This window comes from Oenanthe melanoleuca, chromosome 3, assembly GCF_029582105.1.
Source record: "Oenanthe melanoleuca isolate GR-GAL-2019-014 chromosome 3, OMel1.0, whole genome shotgun sequence".
Lineage (NCBI taxonomy): Eukaryota > Metazoa > Chordata > Aves > Passeriformes > Muscicapidae > Oenanthe > Oenanthe melanoleuca.
This window is the reverse complement of record NC_079336.1, coordinates 84,853,490-84,880,077: the sequence shown is the minus strand read 5'-3', so window position 1 is coordinate 84,880,077 and position 26,588 is coordinate 84,853,490. Positions and strand designations below refer to the sequence as shown.

The window sequence follows — 26,588 nt, the reverse complement described above, 5'->3', positions numbered from 1 at the left end:
TTTGGATCAAAAAACCATTTTGGAACATGGAGAGGATCTTTTTCATTGCTAGCCATTCTAGGACTAGGAATACTGCAAGATCATCACTTCAAGCCTTGACATGGAGCTGTACCTCAGTTTTCTCCCCAGCAAAGCCTAAGATTAGCTCTTGAGAAGGCAGAACAAAGAGCCTTCTATGAAACAGCTGAAGGATTCCAGAAGTCAATAGACACCTTGAGCACAAGTAATAGAATAGATACAGATATTAAATCCAATGTATAGAACAGTACATTTGACTTACCTTGCTTTTGAAATTTCTCCAGGTGAGTAGTCAACATCACAAGGACATCAAGATAGGCAGCTCTGGTCACCAAACAAGGATTTAGCCTGAAAAAAAAAAATCAAGTTTTTAAAGCTTAAATCCTTATAACTTTATACTCACAAACAGCAATAAAACAAACTAGTTTGGCATGTCTGTTTTTATTAATGAAGATAAACTACTGGTCAAATTAGACTACATATATAAAATACTTAGGCCAAGTTACCTAAGCTTCACTTCCTGGTCCATCCTGAGTGACAGTCTCCCCTGCAGAATGGCAACACCTTCGTCCTCCAGCTAATTCCACTGAATGGGAGTTGATACATTTCATTATTACTGGATGAACCAGCCCATTGTAGCACCTACCACGTCTTTGTTTTGTTTATAGGTAGTGTGTTTAACTAAATGCATCAACAAAAAGAAGTCCTCAGTTCTCACTGTTATAGCTCCTAAGAGAAACTTCCCTTGCAAAGTACCTGCTATACCTCTTTAATTGGCCATAGCTCTCTCACTGTTCTGATCAAGACCAATTTTTAATTAGGTATTTCTTCTTCCAAACAAGAATATTTAGGACTTTTTGTGTATGATGGAAATTGGCAATAAGCTTTTTGCTCTACCTTTTCAATTTGCAAGCAAGAAACATCTATTTTCTCTCCAATTAAAAAACAAAATTAGGTTAACAACTTCATTTTTCTTTGTATTACTATCACTGAAACATATTTAGCTATGAAAACTTTAAAAAAACATAACTTAAAATGTGAACAAACAGGAAATCTAGTTCAAAACACAGAAATTATTCTGAAGAGCCCAATGGGACTTGTACTAAAACAAAAAACTTTCAGAATCAAGCAGCACAAGCTTGAAGTATGACTAACTCTGTTCAGTATTTAATTTTTATTTTATCTGGCACTTTCTTTGTATGCTTATCTTGAAGTTTGAAACTCTTTCAAAAATTGTTAATTAAAAATGTTCCAACAAACATTCTGAACTCTAACATCTTGAAAATTCAAGAAAAAAAGAGCTTTTTCAAGTAAGATACGTGATCATGACATAAAAATGAAAGGTTTGAGGTTCTTACATAGTTTGGCCACTGTATTTGCCTATGGTGAGTTAACCTATGAATCTATTAAAAAAGAATTTTAACCAGAAACATTTCTCTCACCTGAAAGAAGCCTAAAATACTTATGCTTTCTTTTATGGCCTACAATATTAGGCATCCACATAACATAGAGCAGAATATGTGCTACCAGGAACTCTATTTTAAAGAGGATTTTACTAGTGAAGTAGTCTAGATTCATATCTCCTCAAACTTCTTCATGCTTGCCTCCTACCACTTGCCTTAAAGCACAAGAGCTAAAAGCTGCCTGCTGAGAAGGTGCACATCAACAAGAATCAAAGCAATTTTAATATGGACTATTTTTGAAGGGCTGTGTTAGGCACACTTAATTTCCATCCACCCTGGTTAAGCAAAGATCTTTCCTGTGTCTTGGGCATCCAGTTGCTGCCTAAGTTGTTCTTCACAAATGTGTGTGGAAACACCACCAAGGAATACTCACGGAATTGGGAGCTCAATCCATGAGAAAAAAGAGGGACTGATCAGTCAAAGCTCAGAAGAAAAACAAACCACAAGAGGTCTCTCAGAAATGGATGAAAGCAGCCACAATAGCTCTCAGCCAATATGAGGAACCTAATGCATCTACTGCACTTCAGCTCCCTCAAAAAAATGGAAGACTTGCTTATCATTCCATGTTTTCAGTGGAAAGAAAATCTCCAACGTGCAAACTGTGCCCTGGGCAAAACATGGCTGATGCAACTTTTACTGAAGAAGAGGCAACAGCAACACTGGCATGTTTTTTATTCTGGTCCAGCTTTTAAGCACTTACCACTTCATTTTAACCATGTGCATATGCATGTTTTGATTTTGAGATGAGACTTTTCCAGCACAAAACACTCCAAACGTTTGTCCTTGGCTGGTTCTGTTGTTCTAGTGATGCTAGTGAATTCTCATCCGTATGTGCCAGACGGACACAACAGGAAATTCAGTTTTCCAAAACCAAGAAACTTCAGTGTTGTTCAGACTGTAGCAGAAAGCTCAGTCTTGAAGACAATCAAACTGTGATTTATGTAACAGATCTGACAGCCAAAAATCACAATGCTGAACATTTCAAATGATGCACTGCACAGTATTTAACATGACCTGTTCGTGCAGAACTTCAGCAACGTTAGTGGGAATAGTACGACATGTTTCCTTTTTAATACCAATGCCAATGAAGTGGTGTTCTCATAAATGAGATTTCAGGAAATCTGACTCCAAGCAAGAAAGTCACAGCAGCAGCAAAAGGTGGGAGCTCCACACTTCTGGAATAGCATTCCTTTTTTCTGCCCAAAACCCAAAAATTATTTCATTTCCCTTCCAACATGGTTATTAATGGAAACAAATACATCACACACTCACTCCAAACAATAAACTGTAAATGACTCTGAACAAGGTAGAGCTAGAGAAGGTTAGGACTCTCATATCTAAGGATATATGCACCCAGAAATATAAAATAGCTATCAAAACAATACTCATACTATTACACATCTATACAAATAGCACACTAGTGATGCCAGGACACATACCTGATTAAAGCAATGCTTTGTCTATGCTAGCCAATAGTTTAGTGTAAAAACAGCACATCTGGAAGTCAAAGAGCCAGCACCAAAGACCCAATGGCCACCTGACACACTGCATCCAGATGCCTCAAACCATAACTGTCAGAAGTTCAATTTATTGCTTTGTGTTTGGATATAGAGCTTATAGCCAGCCTGCTCCTGGCATCTTACTGCACTGAGGAGCTTGCCCCACACTTCCTAGTACTCCTTCATAATGCTCTCACTTGGAGCTTGACTGTCCATGTGGAAATAAAAATCAGGTCACAGGCAACTGCTGCATTAAGTTTCACTAACAGGTAATACTGCGAAATGTTTCAACACATCTGGACAAAGAAAGGTCAAAAGCTGTCTGCCCTGACTAAGATGTGGAAGTCAAGCACTGTCACAGACTGGACCTGCTAGGCAGGGAGAAGGAAGACCCCTGCAACAGGCAGGAACAGAAAGGATTACTACTTTGGATTACTACTTAGCAAGAACGAGATGCAGAAAAAACATATTTCTAATTTAATCAAGGAGAACAAAACGATGATGGGAAGAGCTGCTGTGTCCCTACCAGACCACCCTATGAGGAAAGGCTAAGAGAACTGGGGTTGTTCAGCCTCAAAAATATTGCAGCCTTCCAGTACCTGAAGGCAGCCTGCAAGAGAGACTTTACAAGAGCCTGTAGTGACAGCACAAGTTCAAACTGAACAAGAGCAGGCTTACATTATATATTAAGGAAGAATGCTCTGCTGTGAGGGTGGTGAGGCACTGGAATAGATTGCCCAAAGCAGATATGCATGCCCCATCCCTGGAGCATGGTTGAATGGGGTTTGCATACTACTGACACTTCATAGCAGATTTCTGGATTAGATCCTGAAAATAAAAGTCTTCCAAACCTACTCAACTTCTTGTCATTAATGCTGAACAAGTAATTCGGAATAGAAGACACAGACTTCTTTGCAATTGCATTTTCAATTCTGGCATGTGAATATAAAATTTAAAAACAGTTCAAGACACTTGCAGAAGGAAACCTTTTGTTAGTCGTTAAGAGTCCAGGGATTTTTTTTCAAAGAAAAAGGTTAATGGAGCTGAAGAGGCCGTTAAAATTCCCAGGCTCCCGTTCACAGGCCTTTGAAGAGGCCTAGGTTAAGCACTTATAGAATATTATATGACCAGAGTAACAAAGAGCTATTTGTTTTCAACAAGGAACTGCCTGGTAGGTGAATGAGGAAGCACACCCCCCCTTCAGGAGATGTAAATCAGACTGGGCAGGTTCAGAAGCTCCATGTGCAACACTGGGGTTTGCTCCAGCTGGCTTTGGCTACCCACAGTAGCAGTAGGGCTGCTTTGATTTCTGCTCTGCCTTTACCTCCACTAAGTACCACAGATTGCAGCTTAGGTCTATGCAACTGAAATCAATCCTAGGCTCTCACAGCTTGGAGCTCTACAAATATTATCTTTAAAATGTTTGATTCACCTTTTAATACTTAAGTCATGCTGAATTTGAGATAGTCATTGGTTTGCTTATTTTGGATGGCAGATCTAATGCAAACCAAACTGGCATTTATTGCAGAAATCAGCAATAATGTGGTCACAGACCTCCTGTGTACTTGGCTCCCACAACTTCATTGCTTCAACTCTATCAGGAACACATGGCTTAACTTTTAAAATTAAATTTCTCCTATATTACTGTTTAATTTAAACAAGATCAACATTAATGAATTACCGAGCAAATTACCTTCTTTTCCAAGAGAAACAAGAAAGAGCAAAGAACACGGACAGCTCACACATTTGGCCTCAATTCTGTCAGAACACTGGGAAAAAGACAATCTCTTGCTTCTATAACCAATAAGGTTTGCAGAGGCCCTTAAACAGCATTTCCACTTATTAAAGGGCACCATTTAGAACCATCCAGATTTCTCTATCAAAGTCAGGACGCCAACACCCTTCTATAGTAAGCACAGAAGAATTTTGATGCACAACTTCTGCAGATTCTCATTATCTTCCCAAACCCCCAGTTTTCAATGACAGTCAGATGACTTAGGAAGCTGACAGCTGTTTTATCCTGCTTCATTCCTCTTTTTCCACCTCACTTCAAGATGAACAACAACAACTATAACATTAATTTATTGCATTTGTTGCATAAATAAGACAGATACAAGCTAGTGATTATGAAATCAAAGCAGTTCGTGTTAATGTTTATTACATTAGCTTTTGGTTATTCTAGAAATTCAATGTTTTCCAAAGAGGTAGTTTATTTTGCTCATATTTTTCCTCACTAGGAAACAGATGTTGGAAAACTCTTAGCAGAACAAGCACTATTTAATATACAGCAACTTACAACATTTACTAAAAATTTAACAACAGAAAAATCAAAGCATATTTCCTCAAACTCTCTACAAGCACTAAGAAATTTCAAATGCAACCTGACATTAATGTCTCTCAAATAAAAATCCATAATATCTTTCTTGTGGATGAACTTAGATACAGATATCTTAGTGTAGTTAGCTTTCTTAGGGATTTCTAAAATCTTTCGTAAGAGGTCTCAGAAAAGCTCTACATTTTGCAGTCTTCAAACTTTTAGAAAAGTCTGAAAGACTGTAAATTTTTTACCCAGTGCTGCTTTATGAATATTTTTAAACTATTAATCTTATTTCTGAAATGGGAATATAAATTCATTAAATAACTAACAAAATAGAATTTCCTCCTAATAATGTAACATGTACATTACAGGTCTGGACATAGTAAAACAGTAAATAATTAACAGTGTCAGACAACATTTTTTTAAATACAGTTTAAGTGACTCTTAGCAACTCAGATTGGTTAATCTCAGCTCCAGACTTTAGAAACTGATGACAAGATTGGGATAATGAATCAAGTTGACGTAGAACTTTAGTCAAAATTATACAACTTACAAAGTCACCTACAAATCTTTGTATTTTGTCCAAAAATGTCACAACACACACTTAAGCATCAGGGTCAAGATACCAGAGCTGGCAAGATTACAATGGTAACCACTTGTCAGTTCACAGCTACCTTGTGAAGAAGAGATTCATCTTAATGACTTGCATGACTGTTTTAATTTCAATTTTCCAAGTGATCAATTAATTAAATGAACTGCCTACTCCCTCTCTGGTCTTCACTGAAAAAGTCACTGTTTCTCAAATGCTGTAATGTTTCTGGAGCCTTCTGAAAGGCTGAAATGGACTAAAGTTCCTGAAAGGAAGACCTGTTCTTATGATTAAACTTATCAATATCATTTCAGGAAAAGTCTCATATTAAAAGAAACACAGTAATTACTAAACACTGTCCTATTCTTCTGTGTAAATAACATGTCATTGTCAAAGAAATTTATATTTTATCCAGCAGAAAACAGATCAGCTCGCTGGTGATAAATTTAAACCCCAAATTCTACTTTCTAGCCACTAGTATTACATACAGTTTTTGATTCCAACAGATCAATAGAATTTGTTTCCTGAACATCATATTCAAATCAACGTGTAGGATGCAACTGCACAAATTCTTGCATTTCTGACCTTTATAAACATTTCTGATAAGTCAAAATTTTAAGAACATTTGAGGCTGGAATTTCATCTTTAGCTCTACATAAACACAGGAATGGATTTTGATTAAGTCAAAAATGTCATAGCTGGTACTTGGGGATGGGATCTGTGCAACTCCCTGTTATGAGTTTCCCACTGTGCCTTTCTCTTCCATAATCTCAGCTTTTGTGGCCTGCATACTGGCAATTAAATTTTGGGTTTACAGTTTATCTTTCCCTCTCTATCAACTCCCAGAGATCTCCTTGCTGAAGAATGGCAAATCTCCAAAAGTATTCCTACTTCTGGTGGCCAGATTCTTCTGATATGTGACCTGCCATGGTGTCAGCTAAAATATCTTCTGAACGCACCAAAAAACGCATCATCTGTGATGTCTTGAGTCTTGGTACAGTCAACTCTACATAATCCTTGAGGGCTGTCCATGGGGAGCTCTGTCCTTGGAGGGCTGCTGATGAACCAGGCCAAGCTGGTTTTGTACTGACCACATTTTACCTGCAGTGTGATCTGGTAAAGGATCAGCTGTCGTTTATGGAGGCGACAAAGCTTATGGAAATCACTCCTACACACACAGCAAACAGATGATTAAAAGATTAAATCTTCTTTTGTTTTGGTTATTAGCTTTCAAATTCTGCAGTATATCAAAGACTGAGGTTTTTGGGGGTGTATTTGTTTAGAGGGCAGCATTCATATTTAAATCTATTTTCTCTCAGAGCCCACATCTGTAGCACTGAATCAACATGCATGGCCTTCCTCTTGTCTTCTTAAGGGGACATTAATAATGGATTTAATTATTAAACTTTGTCCATAGCATTTTTAACCATGTAATACAAAACCAGCACATCAATGAACATCACGGCCAACAGACCTACATTTAATGGAAAGCATTTTAAAAAGTAATAATGAAGCCTGCAATACCAAGTAAACCTTGCTGAGTTCCAGGAAGCACAAGAACACCCGCACAGAAATAGAAATACAAACATTAGTAACAGTGCATCTGCTTGCCTACTTGGTGCTGCTGAGATCTTCTCCAAGTAATTACCATGTGTACAGTCCCCTCACTTGCCCATTCTAGAGGGACAGTTCATCCAGCAGTAGAGCAAGCATTGTCTCCAAAGGCAGCTGCTAGTCTGGTGATTTAAGCTTTTCTACCACTCTCAAAGCCAGACTATTATGTTGCTATTAGCTTTCCTGGTAAACATAGAGAATTTATTGCTTCAAAAAAGACGCTACACAAATTATTTTTTCATTGTGACACCACCAAGAACATCCTCAGTTTCAGCTATTAAGAAAAATTAATTTGTGCTCCAGCTGTCCCTGGTGAATGATACTGAAAGGCTGTGTTTTGTTGGTGTTGTTTTTAGCATACCTGATTGATAAAACAATCCTGGCTGTTCTCTTTTTTGTTCTCTTAATGAGAACCTCATGTGATTCCTGGGCAACATCCTAAAAAACTTAAGAGGTCAAACTAATCCCTTGTGCAAATTTAATGAATTTTACACAATTAACATCAGAGGGCTTACTTATGAAGAAAAATCTATGAAAATTGTTACGTTTTTGAAAAGTATTTTCAGGTATAAGTGAGGATTTATGTCCAAAATCTGTAATTTTTCATGGTTTCTGCCTACTCCAAATGTTGCACTGGTGGAGGGAACACCTTAAATAACCTTATCCAAAACTTAATATTCCTGGAATGTTCCTATTTAAGTTAGGAATATACCTATGAACCAGAGTCAAACACTATTTTATCTTACACAAAGTACATCTTAAACTTCAGCCTAAGTCCAAACATCTCTACTGATACCCGAAGTGGGTGATCCTAAACAAGCAATCACCAACTGCCTAAATAAACACCTTGTAGCTGTGTTAAGGATACTGTTATCAAAACTGCTGAAAGAGTGGACTTGGAGCAGCACAGAAACCTAAATTAGCCTGCTAAAAGCACCTAAGATTTAACTGAATGCCTCTAGGAATACATTTATGAACAATGAGGTGTGAGGACTGCTCTCAAAAACAAAGACAAAGGAGGCTAGAACAAGGCCCATGGGTTAGAACGTGTAGATTAACAAATTACTGGTGAGCCAGCACCAAGCCTGACAGAACTCAAGAAGTGTTTGGACAGTGCTCTCAGGCACATGGTGTGACTCTTGGGGATGGCTTGTGCAGGACAGGAGTTAGACTCGATGATCCTTGCAAGTCCCTTCCAACTCAGTTTATTCTGTGAACTGTTCACACTGGTACACTCCATTCTCAGCTGGAATGGACAGCAAAAATTTCTCTTCATGTTTTGTGTGTCCAAGGGCAAACACATGAATTATTGCTCTAGCTGACAAAAAGTTAATCAATCAAAGTTTTCAATTTGAAACCTGGTAAATAAACTTCTGCAGAGAAAGGCTCAACTATTTTCAACTTTTGAATTTGGCTGTACAACACATACAAACCACTAACAAACAAAGGTAATTAACTGCACTTCTCAATGTGTAGGTTTTAAAAACAGAAATGAAAAAGTGGAAAAGTTTGAAAACAGGAAGATGCCAAGTGCAGACATGACCTTGGAAGGACAAGGAGGTTCATCTTGATGTGGTGGAAGAAGAGGCAGGAGTACTAAAAGAAGAACTTCTCTCTCTGCCCAGGGGGATAACCTTACGTTCTCCCCATTTTTTGCTTATTTGAAAGTACAAAAAATCACTTCCAACTCCCAAATAAGGACCACTTCAAAAATCACACAGAGGCTGTTTGCAAAGCAAACGTTGCACCTCTGTCCAGGTAAGCCTGCACATGCTCCTGTTTTGTCTGTAATAGTCTGCTCACTAGAAGTTCCCACTGTTTCTCCTAAGAGGCAATGAGAAGAAAGGCATATCTAGGTTACAGTCTGAGCCATGAAATCCTGAAACCACAAAGAGCCACATTCTTGCTTTTTACACAGATGGTCTAAATGCACGCCGCGTGAAGTTCCTCCTAGGAAGGACCTAAGACTGCTCATCTGCCTATTGTCACTCAGACAGCACTGCCAAAAGCAGAGGGGAAAAGGGATATAATAGGCTTGATGGAGTGCATGGCCATCAAAACTTGGCAAGTTACCACACTCTGTAGGGCTATAAAATACTGATGAGATTTTCCTCATTCAAAGCAGTCATAGCTGGATCATCGGAGAGTCAGCCGGGGGAAACCCAAGCAGCACATATCTCAGCGAACAGTGAACCTCATTTTGAGCCCATGCCTAAAATAACTTCTGCATGTATCTGTTGTGTGAGCCTGAATCTTGTGCAGGATCCATTTGTATTTTTAACAGTGCCAACCATAAAGCAGAGAGCTGTAAGCAGCAGCACTGCAGAGCACGGGTTATTTGAGTTATAAAAACACTGCAGGTGGCCCATTCCAGACAAACCAGCGACTCCTTGCAAAACCCAAAGCCAACTGGTTTTATAGAAGGCTGTTCCACACAAGTCAGTTTCAAGAAAGCCACCTTCTTAGAAGTAAACTCTCCCAGTGCAGACAAGCTCTCAGCTAAGAAATGGCACATGGCTAGAGGTTAGCAGAGTATGTTATTTGGTTTCTGGCAGGACCTCAAAGTCTGTTCCCCCTCCTGTGGTCTCCAGTAAGTAGGAAGGCGGAAAAAAAAAAAAAAATCCAACTCAAAGTGCTGAAAAGCAGCATCCTACAGCAAAGCCATGCGATGACATGATTTCTCAAATTTTCCAATACCAATACTTTGTCATGCCAAAGGCTACAAATCAAACAAGAGAGATATTTCTGGGACTTCTGTACAGCACATTACCAGATCCAAAGGCTGTTCTTCTTGCGTTCTGTATTTATGAAGCAGAAGGCATGAAGAGTTAGTCTTGTAACTCCCTGGTATGCAGTTGAGCTAAAAACTACCTTTTAAAAAAAATTATTCATATGACAGAGCTTTGAACGCTTTCAAATGTTTAGCTTGATAAACTGATCATATTTTAAAGCTTTCATCAAACTAATTTACATCACTTTGTTCCACCACCTAAGTTGTCCAACCAAGCAGATTTTATACATTTTTTAAAATTTGTGTTCTTCTCAAACACCCTACATCTCCCACATTTGCAAAAAATGTAGTAAACTAACACTGGTGTGAAGGTGAAGAAAAGCAGTGAAATTACTAAACCACTTTAGACTAACAAAGAGGTATATTCCAAAACAAAATAAAAAACATCAAACAAAGTATAAACATACAACTAAAGTGAAAAGACTCAACTGCCACCTTGAGAAGTGGATGGAAGGCAGGTCTCATTCAAAACCTCAAACATGAAAATACTGGTTCTGAATACACAAAAACGTTAATGTTTTGAAGATTTAAAAAAGCCACGGAGTAAAAGCAATCATGCCCCACCAGTATGAGAAGTCTGCCTTCACAACAGATAGAAAATACCAGTTGAAAAAGTGAGTGCTTTATGAAATTCAATTTGGGGAATGTGGCCCATTATTTTATTCTCTAAAGGAAAATCAGGTCATAGCATGGAGAAGAAAAAAGAGATTAGTATACTACATGGAATGTGCAACAGAATCTTGAGCTATTCTACATCAATAAATTCTGATGAAAGGAAATTACATTCTGGCCCTGAAAAGCAAAGAAAACCCTAAAACCAAAACCCAAACAAAAAAAAACCCCACCCAGCTCAGGAAACCACTGAAGAATGATAATCTTTCCTCCAAATACACACACATGACAACTGAGACTCATTTTTAAGAACTACATATGCAATCCAAAGTTTTGTAATTCAAGATTCTCAGAGAAGTTTGTTCCACAGTACAAAGAAAGTACATAGTTGAAAGAACACCAGGAAGAACTTTACAGAACTAGCACAGAAATGTGACTGAAAATTGATGTTTGGAAATAATTCCCCAGATTCACAAACCACTTTCCTGTTATTTTAACTTTTTAAAAACCATTTAAGATTAATAGTGAATGCTTTTCATACCCTCTTTTCAAAGTCTGTGCCCTGCAGTATCGGTGACATGGTAAATTATCTCCCCATGAAAAAGGCAGAAAAACCAGATGGGGATCCATTAACTTCTCTCTGTGGTGCTCATTCTCTTTGCCTGAACAGAAACAAGGTAAGAATGTCTGTACATGGCTGAGGGTCCAGCCAGCCATCACCCTCTCTGACAGCAGCAGATGCATACCAAGATGTCTTACAATATAGCAAGAATAAAGTGCTGGTTTACTAAGAGGATCTCCCAACACTCAGGAACCCACACAAACACTAAGTTTCACAACTCAGTTGCCAGGCAACTCATCTAAAGCTCATCTAAAACAAGAAAAAAGAAAAGCAAACACAAGAGCCTCATACTCCCGAGTTGATCACAGAGCAGTTGCTCACCTTTACCCAGTCGACTACCAACAGTAAAGCTGCACGCTGAATGTGGGACACTAAAACCACCAGAAAACACCACTTCAGTAGCTTTGTTTGTTTGGGCTGCTTCTTGGAGGTTTTTTCCTTTGCTTTTTTGTTTTTGGTTGGTTTTTTTTTTTAATGACACCACACTGAATACATTTCCCTCAAGGAAAAGTTAACGGAGTTACAGAGCGCAGGACAAGGGAAGACAGGCAGGCAGGCAGGCAGGAACACCTTACTTGAAGTGTGCAAGAATTATAAAGTACATTAGAAATTTGCAAAAATGGTTTCCATCAGTGAAAATCCCCATGCTTTAAGTTAGTGTTGCAAGGTTACATTGCTCATAATACAAAATTTTATTATCTGGGAGAAAGACATTCTAAAACCCTTCATGTATAGCATTAACAGCATTGTGGAGAACTATGACAAGTAGGCTACAACAGACTGACAAAATTAAAATGTGCTGCTGATAGGGAGTTCATTTTAGCACATACAGCTGTGACTTTTTACTGGTGTGTGAAAGAGAAAAGACATCTCTTCAGGAAAACACCTTTATTGTGCACAAGAATTTCTTAGAGAGGACCTGAAAAGTTTTGATTTCCAGAAATGATAATAAAGTAATATAAAAAACTCACTGAAAACCCAACCAGTCATCAATCAGTGATTTTTGTATTAAAAAAAGCATTTGTGAAAAAATACTTTGGAAATAGAATTTATTGAAAATCTGTAATGGACATAGCCCAACCTTTATGTATTTGCTGCAAGAGAAAGAGGTTTGAATTACTTAGCATGAGTGTCTTTCTACTGAATTTGGTCTCTAGTGTTTGGGTTTTTACTCTTTATAACACTATCAGTAAATTTAATTTAGTTATACAAATTAACATTCTCATTTAAACACTTAAAAATGCTCATGTTGATTCAAGTGACCAAATCCACCAAAATCCACCATGATCCAGTTGGGGCAGAGAGCAGATGCACAGGAAATGGAAGCATAACCAATAGTGACACTTGCCAAAACCTGTCTCAACCCTCAAGGTTGCTGAAGAATTTCTTGAGCCAGTTGTGATGCCTATGTAACCAGTAACCTCACTGGACCTTCCTTCCATGACTCCATTAAATGGTTGTTTAAAAATTCAGACAGGTTTAAAACCAAGACTATCTTATATCACAGAGTTCCATAGCCAAATTAAAATTACATTAAAAACTTCATTAGTTGGTTTCTTTTACATCTGCCACCTTGGACAGAATGCTAATTTCCTGTCCCTTTCTATATGACTCATATTTCACATCCCTCGGCTGTCCTTTTTCCGTGATTAAAAAAAAAAAAAAAAAATCTCAGCCTATTTAATCAAGTAGGAACTGTTCTATACTTGTCAGTCTTTATATTGCTTCTGATTCCTACTGTATCTTCTTTGGGATTTACACAATATTTAAATAAACAACACAGATTAATACACAAACACAGGTGGGTTTTCTGTGTTTTTCTTCATTCTTTTTATGGTATATGTGCCCTTGTTCACAGTTGATTCCTTTAGAGTTTTGGGTAGGAATTCTCAGAAGCAATTGCTGAGAGATAGTAGAGAAGGAAAGAGGGAAAGAAGAAGAGAGAGAGAAAAAAGGAGGGAGGGAGGGAGGGAGGGAGGGAGGGAGGGAGGGAGGAAGGAAGGAAGGAAGGAAGGAAGGAAGGAAGGAAGGAAGGAAGGAAGGAAGGAAGGAAGGAAGGAAGGAAGGAAGGAAGGAAGGAAGGAAGGAAGGAAGGAAGGAAGGATTGATTATATGTAGGTCACCTTAAGATAAACTTACAGAAAGTGTTTCCAAATCTATCTTGGATTGTTTGTGGGCAGCTAAACACTTTTAGTTTAAACAATTGCTGTGACATTTTCCTACTAATTTTCTGTAAAGGTCAAAGTCAGAAAAATAGTAACACAAAAACCTCATATATGTGGTATATTTTTCTTAGCCAAGAACCAACAGTTATCTTCAGAATGTCTATTTCTGTAAGAATATTCATTCACAGTTATTTTTTTTCTTTAGTGACTGGACTACAATGTTTTTTCATCCTTGCTTTTGGGAAAAAAAATCACCTTAATTAAAAATCAGCAAGCCAATAAGGAATCTAACTTTTACATATTTCTAGACAAATAAATCTGTCCACCTTGTTAAAATAACAATAACTTTAAAAAATCAACAAAGTATTCCGTGCATTAGTAAACTGTGTTTATAAATGAGTTATTTTGTGTTTTATCTTACCTTTTAGCCAGCCACAGCTTGGTTCCCATACAGGTAATGATGTCACCCAGTCCTTGCTGAAAGTCCAGACTAACAAACTGGTTTGATTCTAGATACGACTGCAGCAAGTGAAAAACCTAAATTAAAAAAATAAATAAACTTCATCAAAGAGTTTCTAGCCACTGCTTTTCCTCCAAGTAACTGAAAGATGAAACAGTTGCCTGCAAAATGAACAACCATTACTCAAATAAAAACATATATTCACTTGGCTTCGCAGCAGATAGAATCCTTAAATCCTTAAGTTGTCTGGTCTTCAAAGTCATTTTTGCACAAAACAACAGAAAGTGCTGGAAAGTCCATGAAATGAACAGAAGGCAGCTGGATGAACACCACTCCTCTGGCCTTTTCCAATTTAAGCATCCCCCAGTTTTCAACTTTCTAGCTGTGCCATTTGCTCCTCAGTGCCAGCACAGCTGCCTAGGCAGCAGACTGGCAGCTTGGCACACTGGATGGAGCAGGGCTGCTTGCACTGTACAAGTACAACCAAGGAGACAGGAAAGAGAATTACCATCTATAACCACTCTGAAGTGCTGACAGAAAAACACCTTTATTCCTCCTTCTGAGAACCTGCATTCCAGGTCCCAAACACAGTGGCCAGCTGGGTTTCACAGAGTAGAGAGATGCTCACACTTTCCCTTTCCAAGCACTGAACTGCACTGGGGTTCTGCACTTTCTCCTGGGTTTCATGTAAAAGCCTAATAGACATGTCCCAGCTTTGATGAAGAATTCATGGTACCAGAATAAAAGCAAGACCCATAGCTTTCTGGTCAAATAGTTAAAACAAAAAATGTACATTCTCAGAGACCTTCCTTGCTATTTAAAAACAGATTTTTCCAAGTTGCATTGAATATATAGTGTTTTTAAAAAAAGTATAGTCATCTAAGCATGAAATGAAAATATTGGGTAGTATAAGAAAGCTGATACCCACTGCAGAAAAGGGCTCTCCAAGCCCATCCTGTATGTGGCAGAGGGTGCACGACACACACTTGACATCAGTGACACCACCCGTATCATCCCACTTGGTTTTAACTTTTCCCATTCACACACAGGTGAACAGGAAACACCTGGGTGAGGTGATTTCTAAATGGAAACACATGGAAATGTGTGCTGCAGTAGTGAAGCCTAATGGAAAAGACCTTACTCAGCATAAAGAATTTTGCCTTACAGCCTCAAAATTGGAAATTCTGTTCACTTACATAGCTAAGTTACATTTACAGAAAGGGCTTCTATGCAAATTGAAAAAGTACATCCCCCATTATTTACTGAAACTGACCATGTGCAGAATTTAGGAAGCTTAAGAGGCATTTCTGAAAATACATACTGTGAGCATTTGATATGGAAACACTCTTGACATGTGAGAGTATTAGCACTTCATACTTGCAAAGTGACAATTTAATGACTAATGGATCAAGCTGAGGCCTTCATTTCACTTTGGGAAAAGAAAAGCCTTTGTATCCAGATTTTTAGATCTCAGATCTTGATTTTCCACATTCCAGCTGTCACTTGCTCCAGGGGTTGTATTTTTTTGTTTGTTTGCTTGTTTTGGAAACACAAGCACTGCCACATAGCATTAACTTGACACAATTTCATCTGGGTTATTTTTTGTGAAATCATTTAAGTGGAAAAACAGCTGCAGTCGTTTCAAAGAAGCACAGAAACAGAAGAGATGTCAAGAGACTATCTAATCCATACAAACACTGAAGCAGGGTCTAAACATTCTTTGATGAAACAAATGCCTGACTGTCCTAATCCTGAAATCAGCCAAGAAAGCACATTCTGGAACACTCGTATGCAACTCCTCTAGTCTTTTCACCCTTAAAATCCAAGCTCTTGAGGTAAGGTGGCCCTGTCTGCTCCCACCCCTGCCCTCATGGCAAACAACTGTTCTCTGGACACTATTCAGTCAGTCCAGATTTTTTCCTAGTGAGGCACTTATTAAACACAGAGATCCCACTGGGGCCCTTTGACAGGAACAATGAAATAAACTCCTGTCTCCCTTTGTTAGCAGGTGCACTGTAGGCAAGACACACCCTGGAGAAGTAGCTTGTCTTTTGTTTTTTCAAAATCTTCTGAAGCCCTCTGAACTGAACATCATTTTGTTGACAGCATCTTTCTAAGATGGCCTTTCCAAGATCTTTTTGAATCTCTATCTTTGTCTACATTTTGCAGAACTGCAACCTTGATAACATTTCAAAGTGTCACCAGAGGTTTCTACCTTGAATTCTCTCCTTTAGTCTGTTTTTGACAGTGCAAGTGTTTGCTTATTAAAATGGTTTATGTAAGTACCTACTCAAAGTAACCTTCTTCATGAAAACCACTGCACTATGCTGCCACTACTAATAGTTTCTCTGTATTTTTTGTGGCTTGCCCTTAATTCCTGTTAAGTCATAGACATGACAGAAAAAGAAGAATGAAAATGGAAAATAATATTTATGCAGAAGTTCTTATTGCTTTTTATATCCTCTGCTAATTGAAAACCATTTGGTGTCTTAACCTTTCTAATTTTATTCCTCTGTACTTGTGTTCACTTCCAGGAACGACAATGGATTTGCCTCCAAGCAATAACATAAAATCTTTCACAATTTTGAAGGGGCTATCATATTTTTTTCCTAGAATCTTAAATTAATTTTCATCGCTTCTGCTCTGAAAACAACTCTCAAAGTGCCTTCCATGTAGAGGCACAGGAAACCTAAGTAGTTTGATGGTTTATGCTGAAGGTCTTGAAAGAGAAAGAATTGTGTATACTAAGGAGGAGAAATTGGTGGATTTAAGTTTGCCCAGGTAGGTAATTTGGTTGTGTGAAAACATAACCAAAACTCCTCTGGAGTTAATTCTTTGTATGAACCAATCCTTTCAATACTATTCAGATGGTAAAAATCACAGGACACAAGCCCTATTTAAACAGTAGAATTAGAAGGTGCAATTCACGTGAGACTTTGACAGACTCTTGAAAAGTGCTTGCATCCATCAAAGAAAATGTTCAACTATAATTTAGCCTGTTCTGACCTTTTTGACATACACAAAATACTGATTTTCTTGTTATTTCAGTGCAAGCCCTCTATCTTTTCTTCAGGCACCCTCACCAAATTTTACACTTAGAAAGCTTTCCCCACAAAGAAATTATTTTCTCAGCATGAGATTTTAGAAAGCCTAATCTAAACTGGAAATTGTAATTAACATCAGCATGTTTTATGCAAAGCCTAACTTTATGTAAGCTAAAACCAGATGCAACCAAAGAAGCAACGTGTACAAGTTAACCTCAGTAGTTCTTCACTTCCATCACATGCGATGTGTTGTTCTTTGGCTTCCATATGGCTTCCATGATCTAAGACTACAAGCCAGGCAATGTTTGCTTGAGGAGGTAGCAAGTTTTATGAGACTGTTTGATATAGATAATAAAATAGACAGGTTTTCCAGCACATGGCTCTCCTCAAGTCCAAAATACTACATGATTTAAAATCCTCTGCTGAATTCCTCACACATAAGTGCAGTGAGGTCATGGTGTTCCTTGTGTATGTGGCATTGTTTTTTTATTACACAAAGGTAATATATTAATGATTTTTTTTAAAGGTAGTTTTACCAAATATTTGCACTGTTAGTGGAGAAAGGTTCATGAAGACTTACTGGCTGATACTGGTTCTTTTTAATAGATACAACATTTCACTGAGACAAGGTATTGTCTGTAGTTCTGTAGAATCCTGCACTTAAGATGGAGAATTCATGGATGCCCAGAAACCTTTTCCTCCTCCATGCAGGCTGTTCAGGAGCCAGGATAATACACCTGAGACTGTCCACCAACATGGACAAGAGCTGTTAAAACAGTGAAAGCCATGGGAAGTCCAGATACTTGGATACAAGATGGCAACATGTCCAGTGCTGCAGGCAAAACCACTTGTATGGGAGGACTAGTTAGTGCAAAACAGCACAGAAAAAACCCAAACAAACTCCACCAAGCCAGCCCAGGTGTGACACTATATCCCAATGAGCAAAACCCAAGGACTCGGCATTCAAGTGAAGCTATGTTCTGCTCTCCAGCCATTCCCAACTTCCAGTACCTTCCCTGGAGTTGTCAATGTTTCATGCTGGTTTTTCAGCTGTAGAAGCCTCAAGAAAAGGGGAAAAAGCAGAGGAGGGTGGGGGAAGGAAGAGAAAAGAAGGAACAGCCAGCTTGGTTCCCCGCTGGCCAGTCAGCACACATGTCCTGCCCTGTCCACATCCATCCCCCACCCAACAGCGTGCTTTCAATGCAACACTGTCGCCCTGCCAGACATGGGAAAGCTGAGTGTTTTCTTTGTACCCAAGTAGGCCTTAAGACGTAACATCTGCTATTTCTAAGTTCATTTTGGATGATTAAGTGAGAAAAAATGCACATTGCTTAAAAAAAATAAATAAAACAAATACTTAAATGGTTAGACATCAGTTAAGTCAAAAATGTAAATCATGAGAAGCAGGAAGAGACTTTTTCCCCCACACTAACTTTGATATGATATGCAGCAGATCATTATCTTCAGCAGCTCTCGTATCAGCTTGAATTGCTGGGAAATACACAAAATAATGAAGCAATGTAGTGACGGAGGAGAACTTATATCAAACACAAAAGTTACCTAGTGCAAATTTATTTTGGTGCCAAGAGTTCTCCTGCGTACACACAGAGACACTGCAAACACAGCACAACCATTCAATAGCCACAAAGTCAATCTAGATGACACACTTTCTAACAAATTTAAATTAACATTTCATAGCATCAGCAATAATTTTATAGGAGGAACTAAGGTTTCTGAAATTCATAATGAACTTTTAATTTCTGACATAAAACAATGATTAGTGGATACCTGGTGTACATGAGCACGATTGCATTTGAAAGAAAGCACAGCCTTCAAGTGCCTTTTTTCAAACAAAGAGATTTTCCAAAAACAGAAGGTTATCCAGTTGCATACTTCTCAGTGAAGTAGCAACACTGAGCTTTCCTCCCCACTTAAGATGACCTGAAGCAATAAAAACTTTTTCATGCATGCCCTCAGCTATGTTTGGATGAAATTAAGTATACAGTACAAATATTCACATTCCTAAGTGCAAAACTGAAACAATGCTCCCAGTGTTCATTGCAGTGCCTCCTGGGGGGGAAAAAATACAAACCAAAAAAACCAAACTGACATCACCCGAAACTTTACATTCTCAATGTATATCCTTTAAATCCCTAAAAAAATACAAAGAATACAGATGTTTCAGCAGCTGAAAGAAAACACTGTGTAAATACTGAGCTTTCAAAAATATGCCACTCACCGAGCTATGAAGTTTGAAGTAACACGGGAAGGCAAGAAAATAAAGGCATTTGTAAAATGGGAGCAAGTAAGATTTACTAAGCTAAATGTGTGTTTTCAGAACAGTCCCATCAAAAGCTTTTGCTTGAGTACTAACATGCTAGTAAAAAACCCTCAAATATAATTTTTCTTTTCTTCTCTCATTTAAAGGCAGATAAAACTTTATTCTTCTTCTATGATAAATACAACCGCCAAGTTATCTCTATATTCTGAAACTTAGGTCCAATTTTTTTTTTAGAAAAAACTGGCAAGCTGCTGTGACAGGTGAAGGCATTTTTATAAGTATGATAAAAAGTTCAAAGTTACAATAATTAGCTCTAGGGAAAAACAAGTCTTAAAAAATCCCCTTTTTTTTTCTTAAAGATGAAAAGTGCCAGTGTGATAATTACACTAAAAACCTCATCTACCACCCCCAGCTTTCCAATAAGAGATCCATACAATAACGGATGGGAGAGTTTAAAACTATCTGCATACCACCCTGCTGTGTTAAAAACTGGTATTTGTGGAAAAGAAATACAATGTTTTATCACCAGAGGGTATGGTATGAACAGGTACCTGCAGTGCATGCTGATCTCCCACCAGAAGCAGCCATGCACATTGCAGGGTTTAAAAGGAGTCCAGAAGCACAGGGCACAAAGGGGCTGCACCAGGCACTGCTGGTGGCAGCCTGTGCTCTGTGTCCTCATCACCCAGACTCTGTCACACTGAGGTTTAGAACTCTGTGGATAGATCAACTCTATTACAGCCATTAAGGATTTTCTTCACCTGAGCTATTTAATTATAAGAGAAATTTTTATCTGATGCTTGTGGCAGAGTAAATATTCTGAATTTATTTCCCCATTTAAATGGCAATATACTAAAGAGGAATTTCAAATGTTTATCAATTCTCTTGTCACCCACAAAAAAATGTGTTAGAAAAGCCATCATTCTTCTCACAGTCTTAGATCATTTAGATATAGCAAATTATTACAGGCATCACTCCCTTTGTTCCTATCATTTCCTTTCTTAGAAGTCTTTCATTACATAATAGTGGTTTCACAACTAATAGATCAGATTATTATTTCTGCCAGAGATACATTATATGATTTCATATGAATAATGCTTCCTTAAATTTGTTTTTGTGTGGCCTAAAAACTCAGTCTGGGGTTCAATTGTTTCCTTCTGCAAATAATTTTATGAAAAATGTATAAAATCTTTCTTTAAAGCAACAGCTGGCTCACAATTCAATTTTTCCAGAATTTTAGCTTTGATTTGTCAGCACATTTCATTATCTAATTACCCAGTTTTGCTTTATTATTCATGAGAAATTATGGGACTTGAATCTTTCTTCCAAATCTATCTACCAAAATTCATGAAACTGGGTTTATACATTAATTAAAAGTTGTTTTGATTAAAATGAAGGCAAGCATGTTTTGATTGAATTAAGAAGCAAAAAATGAATAAAAATACCAGTTAACTCTGTGTAACTCAGCAAGAATAACACTAATCATTAATAATAATAACATTAATCATCTGAAAATTATGAATGTGCCATAACTAATGAAAGTTAAAAGGTGCTGAAAAATAGCAAACTGCTTTCTTCTCAGTGACAGACATAAAATCACAAAACATCCATCCTTAAAAATGTGATCTTCACATTTAAGATAAACCTGTTTTTGTCTAAAACTAGCCCAAAAAATGCAAAATTTCACAGATCAAAATTCTTGCAATACAATTTTTATTAAGTTTTTTCCCAAGTTTTTCTTCCAATTTTAATCAAGGTGAAACTCAATTGCAGTTTAAAATTTGTGTATGTGTACATGACTCAAAATTTTCAATAAAACAGAGAGAAAACAAACAATGAGAAGTTTGCTGCCAGGGAACAGCAGATTCATTTTACTTGTAAGACCCAGCTGAATTTTCTCTTAGAAGTACATGGTTTGCCTATTAACACAGAAACCAATATGAGGTCTCACTTTACCATTATCAGGACTCTTTTACCATAAGGATTTAAGATACTTTTTAAGCTGACATTCACCTAAAGGTACATGTGCTGGGCACAAAAACCCAACCAGAAGGACTGGCTGATGAGCCAAGTGAAAACCCCAATAACAGACAGGGCTAAGAAAAGGCAAATCTGCCTGAGGAGTCAAGGAAAGAAAAGGCAAATATGAGTGGGTTTCACACACATCCTCCTCACCAGCCAGCCTGACCAGAGATGGAAGAGGCTACTGTGGAGCTGGTGGCATTTCCACTCTCTGCAAACATCCCTACTATCTTCCCACAGCATGTAACCAAAACCTGTAAGTCTAGAGAAATGAACAAACCAGACTGCTGGGAGCAGTTGAGAATTGTCCTCAGTCTGTATTTCTAATCAGAACAAGCAACAGGAAGGACAAAATGAAGTCTCTTCTGCCAAATCTATCTCTGCCATCCTAAAAACACACCCATCATTGTCTTAATCCAGCTACCTCAAAGGTATAAAGCTACACACATACACACCTCAGCTTTCTTTTCCCTCTTCTTTTTTTTTGGAGGGTGGCAGTGAAACAATTTGAAATTAATTTTTCCCAGGCTATGTCTTTGTAACAGGTCTCTTGCACATGCCCACATGAAGGAAACAAATGGAAATAAATACTAATGCCCACATTCCTATTTACTCAAGGATATTTACAACTAGGAGGAATATTGTCAGCTACCCCACAGACACAAAGAAGCTGACATGGTAAGAGACACAGTATGAACATGTTTATCAAGAGTGCTCAGAAGTACACTGCCACTTGACCCCACAGCCCTGCCTGGTTTCAGCAGAGGTGATCTTCTGCCTCAGGAATGTCTGTATTAACGCACAAGCTGAGAAAATAATTAGAAGTAAGCTAAATCAATTTGATACTTTTAGTTCCCAAATTCACATTATAAAATAAAGTGTAGTAAAGCTTGCAGCTACAGAAAACGTTTTACTTCTCTCAACTAATGATTTCAAACTTATAGAGGAGAAAACATATATACAGGTCTCCCTCCAAAAAAAAAAAAAAAAAAAAAAAAAAAAAAAAAAATCAATATTTTTAAAGTCTGAGGAATAATTTGACACATGAAAAATCCCAGTGCAGCTACCTATAACCATGGTAAAAATAAAAAGAAAGTGGTGATGTCTTTCAAGGTTGTATTACAACTTCTGAAGGCTTTTCCCCATTCATACATTGTCAGTCATAACCTGTGACTGTACACGTCTCTGTGCACGAGGATCAACTTCCATTGCTGTTTCTTTACAAGAATTTTGTCACCATTAATGGATCCATTTGCATATGAGGAACTCAATACTGGGCTCTTTTGTTTGAACTCTAAGCCAACATTTCAAAGCCTGCTGAACTGAGGTAAGATTCATTGCTCTCTCACTGCAGGGCTTGCTACACCTGAGTGCAAACAATAGGCAAATAAAGAAAATTCTCACACAGCTAGATGCAGGTAGCAAGGGGAACATTGGGGGCTACGGCTATGCAGATCCACCAAACACGTGTTGGTGCCCAGACCCCCAGCTCAAATGCCAAACTCCTCTGACTCAGAGCAACACAGCTGAATGTAAGCAGAACTCACAAGAATTTTCCTCTGTCAAAATTATCCCTATAAAAGGGAACATACAACTAAAAACATGCAATAAAAGTAACTTTATGTCTAGACAGCATAGCTGATAGGTGGGCTTAACTTGCAGATAAATTGAATTCCAAGTGTAATTCCAAGTTCAGCTTTACAAGGGCAGTACATAAGGCAATTGGAAAAAGGAAGGTGCATTTAATGCAAACTCTTTTTTTTTTTTCTTCTTTTACTACAGTAACGCCTAGAAATTAGTTTGTGTGACAGGATCCCACTTAGCTGCAACACGTGAGAAAACAGACAATCTTCAACCCAACAGCCCTCCTGTATTTTCAGTCTCACTGGACTGCATGGCAGCACTGTTCAGCCCAGGCATATGTGGATACAGCCACTTACCAACAAGGAAGATCATCTGAGAGGAAAGAGGACTGGCTCCCTGAAATACACAACATCTCTTTACTTACTTTCTGTGAATGATGTAGAAATAAAGCTTTTACTTATGTAATCACATAGTGTTTCTCAATATGATCCCCCCTCTCCCATATTATAAAACATTACAGAATAAAGTCTTGCAGGCAAGGAAACAGAGATTAAGTGATTTATTTGAAACATACAAAGAATTAATCTCAGAGAAATTCAGATCCTACAAGTTCCAGTTCATAGACAGTAGCTACGCATGTGCATGAGAATTTATGGGAGGAGAAAAATGCCAAAATTATGCTTTAAGTATATTTTTTGGAAGCATTTGGCTCTTCAGAAAACACGGAGGGAAGTATACCTAAGTGTCAGTACAATATAGATCGTACAATCAAAACTGCACTGAAAATACCAACAGTATTTCCTTAGAGTTCTGTCAGTTTTGGATCACTGATCTTCCTGAAGTTTTTGAAACTATGAAGTTCATAGAAACATTGAAAACTCACGATGAAGTTTAAACTACAGCAAATACATGAATCATGCTACTGCTGAAGATCAGCAGATTTTTGCCTTACACATATGGACAAGCTATTTATAAATTTTCACTTCCCATCAGGCTCAGCATGATGTCAGCTTACAATAACAAGTTAATGTTAATGTTTTCCAGTAATTTCCACAGTGCCATTTAACTGCAAGTGCCCTAGCCAAGGTAAACTTAAGGGCAAGGAAAGGGCTAACTGCATAATCAGAGAGCAATGTTAATGAATTTTTCATCTCTGCTTTGAACATTTGGAATTCTACCTGCAATGTATTTGCCTTTTGTTCCCAAAGTTTAATCTCACTAGTCAGCTGATTACATCTCCCCCAAACAGCTCAAGTATTCCTTCTGATTTTAATTAGTGACAATGCTTCATCGCCTTGTGGATTTTTCCCCCAGACAAACAAGCAACCTACGCTGTCACAGCAAGTGCCAAGCTCAAAGCTATCAAACATTTTCCAAGCTCTAGTAAGATCATGCACTTTGCCTTACAATCAGCAGCACCACAACAGATGAACACTGTCCTTGTGAATTCACCAGTAACAGACAATATCCAGAATAAAATGATGAAATTTCCTGGGGCTCTTCTCTTCAGAGGAATTAGAAGCTGGTCAGAAAGACCTATTCTTTATTGTTATTTTCCACCCTCATCTCTTCCACTTGCATGCAATTAATGTGTTTTTGACACGAGGGAATGTCAACAGCAACAGTTTTTATGTCAGAAAAGATTTTTTTTGAAAAACAAGTTCTTCCAACACTTTCCCTTACTCAAGGCCACCTTCTCCAACATTTACGCATGCTTGCCCTTGGTTTTATTATCCCAGAGGAGTACAGCTGTCTCATTGTCTCTAAGAACAGTTTTTTAAAGCCACTTAACCCTCTACTCAGCTTTGAATATTGAACTGCACAGAGGTTGTTGCCTTCTGAACACACCGATGCCAGTGGTAAATATGTTACTACGTCCACCACTTTTGCGACACCAAATCCTGCTGCAGCGTGACAATTTCAAACATCCTACCCAGGTTTCTACTGAAAGCAAGCTCCCCACTCCCTTCAGTCACATCAGTTAGGTTAGCAGAGGCCTGACAGAGAAATTGGAATATTTAAATTCATTTAAATAACATCCACATATTTAAATCTTGTTTTTGCTGAAATGGCTCCAAGAGGACCACCAGCTGGTCTGTAGCAGTTGCAACACCCGGCAGCCATAGGACTAGTGATCAGCTGCATGTGGACTGCTGTGCATGAGCTGGCTGCAGAGCATGAGCCTACATGCTCACACAAATCCTATGGCATTAGGGCCTCAAAACTGGCAATGAGAACAACTAGGCACCCATTTCACTAAATGCCAAATTGGCTCAAGGCAGCTGAAAAGCACCCTGCATCAGTGATGGAAGGGACTATTAGGATACTTCATACCCTTTTTCATCCAAATAAATACCAAACACAAGTGGTAAGAGTATCTCAATGGGTTCTTTACAGTGTTATCCCTTTGCAATCAGTACCAATCTGGTTCTGCTTGTGTTCATCACCCACCACTCCACAGGCCATGTCCTGTCACTTCTGTATTTTACCAGTGGCTGCAATTGCAAAACCACCCACTAAAATCAACAGTTTCTTTAGTTAACAGATTAAACACTACATTTTACTACCTTTAGATAAACTAAACCAGAATCCAGGGAGAGCCTGTGGTTTCAAGTCACTTCACAATCTGAACCTGGCAGAATAGAAATGAGTGGAAGGCACTGCTACCCTCATTCATGTTTCCAGTACTTTGTTCATAATCTGACACAAAGCAGCTAAGAGCTGCCACACTTTGAATGGCTCCTCATCACACAGATCTTGTGTGAATCTCCCTTATCACCATTTTTAGAGGTGTCTGTTCCATACCCTGTCCTCAGTCCTGACCACAAAGCATCCACTGGTTATCAACAGATTATGCTGGGGATTGATGGTTTATATTGAAGAATCATCCCATAAAGCTACATATTTTTTTTGGTTTTAAGCAGTAAAATTTACTACAGAACTAAAGCTATAATAAGCACATAACAGTATGAAGTATAACTGCTTCAAATAAACTCACATGCTAAAAATATTTTAAATTGGCAAAAAAAAACCCAAAAAATGAAATAGCAAGAACATGTCAGAAGTTAGGGAATCCACAGAAGTAGTTCAAGAGTCTACTAAAATTCCACAAATTCCATGGCTTAACTGCACTTGGAAAAAAAAATAATTTTATTTGAAACCAAGTTTCCTCTTCCCCTCTTCAAACACCATTATGCATTTTCTGTGCATTTGATCAGTCTTATTGGCTTTACAATACATTAAAAATTATCAACCAGCTGCAAAAGGGGAGCCCACCTATTTACAAATTTATTCACTTGACGTTAAGAAGGATGAGTTCTCTTCTAGTTACAGATAACAGAGCAAAAGCTCTTTGTTAAACAAGTTAAAAAGTAAAAATGAATTGCATATTGGTGACATTACAGTTTTCACTACATAAACCTGTAAGAAATTCCCTACAGACAACATTGTTTACAATACAGTAGCAATACTGAATATGAATGTTTTGTGTTATAAACCATGAAAGAA

General features: G+C 38.0%; 1 protein-coding gene across 1 annotated transcript in view; it reads right to left on the bottom strand.

Annotated features, from left to right (window-relative positions):
• THADA (THADA armadillo repeat containing) overlaps positions 1 to 26,588 on the bottom strand; it is a 150,025-nt gene that overhangs the window by 45,148 nt on the left and 78,289 nt on the right. Inside the window, exons 30-31 of the mRNA XM_056486272.1 lie at positions 14,112 to 14,227; positions 281 to 366 (exon numbers count right to left, since the gene is read on the bottom strand). Coding sequence (XP_056342247.1) covers positions 281 to 366; positions 14,112 to 14,227 — 202 coding nt within the window. The remainder of the gene's footprint in view (positions 1 to 280; positions 367 to 14,111; positions 14,228 to 26,588) is intronic.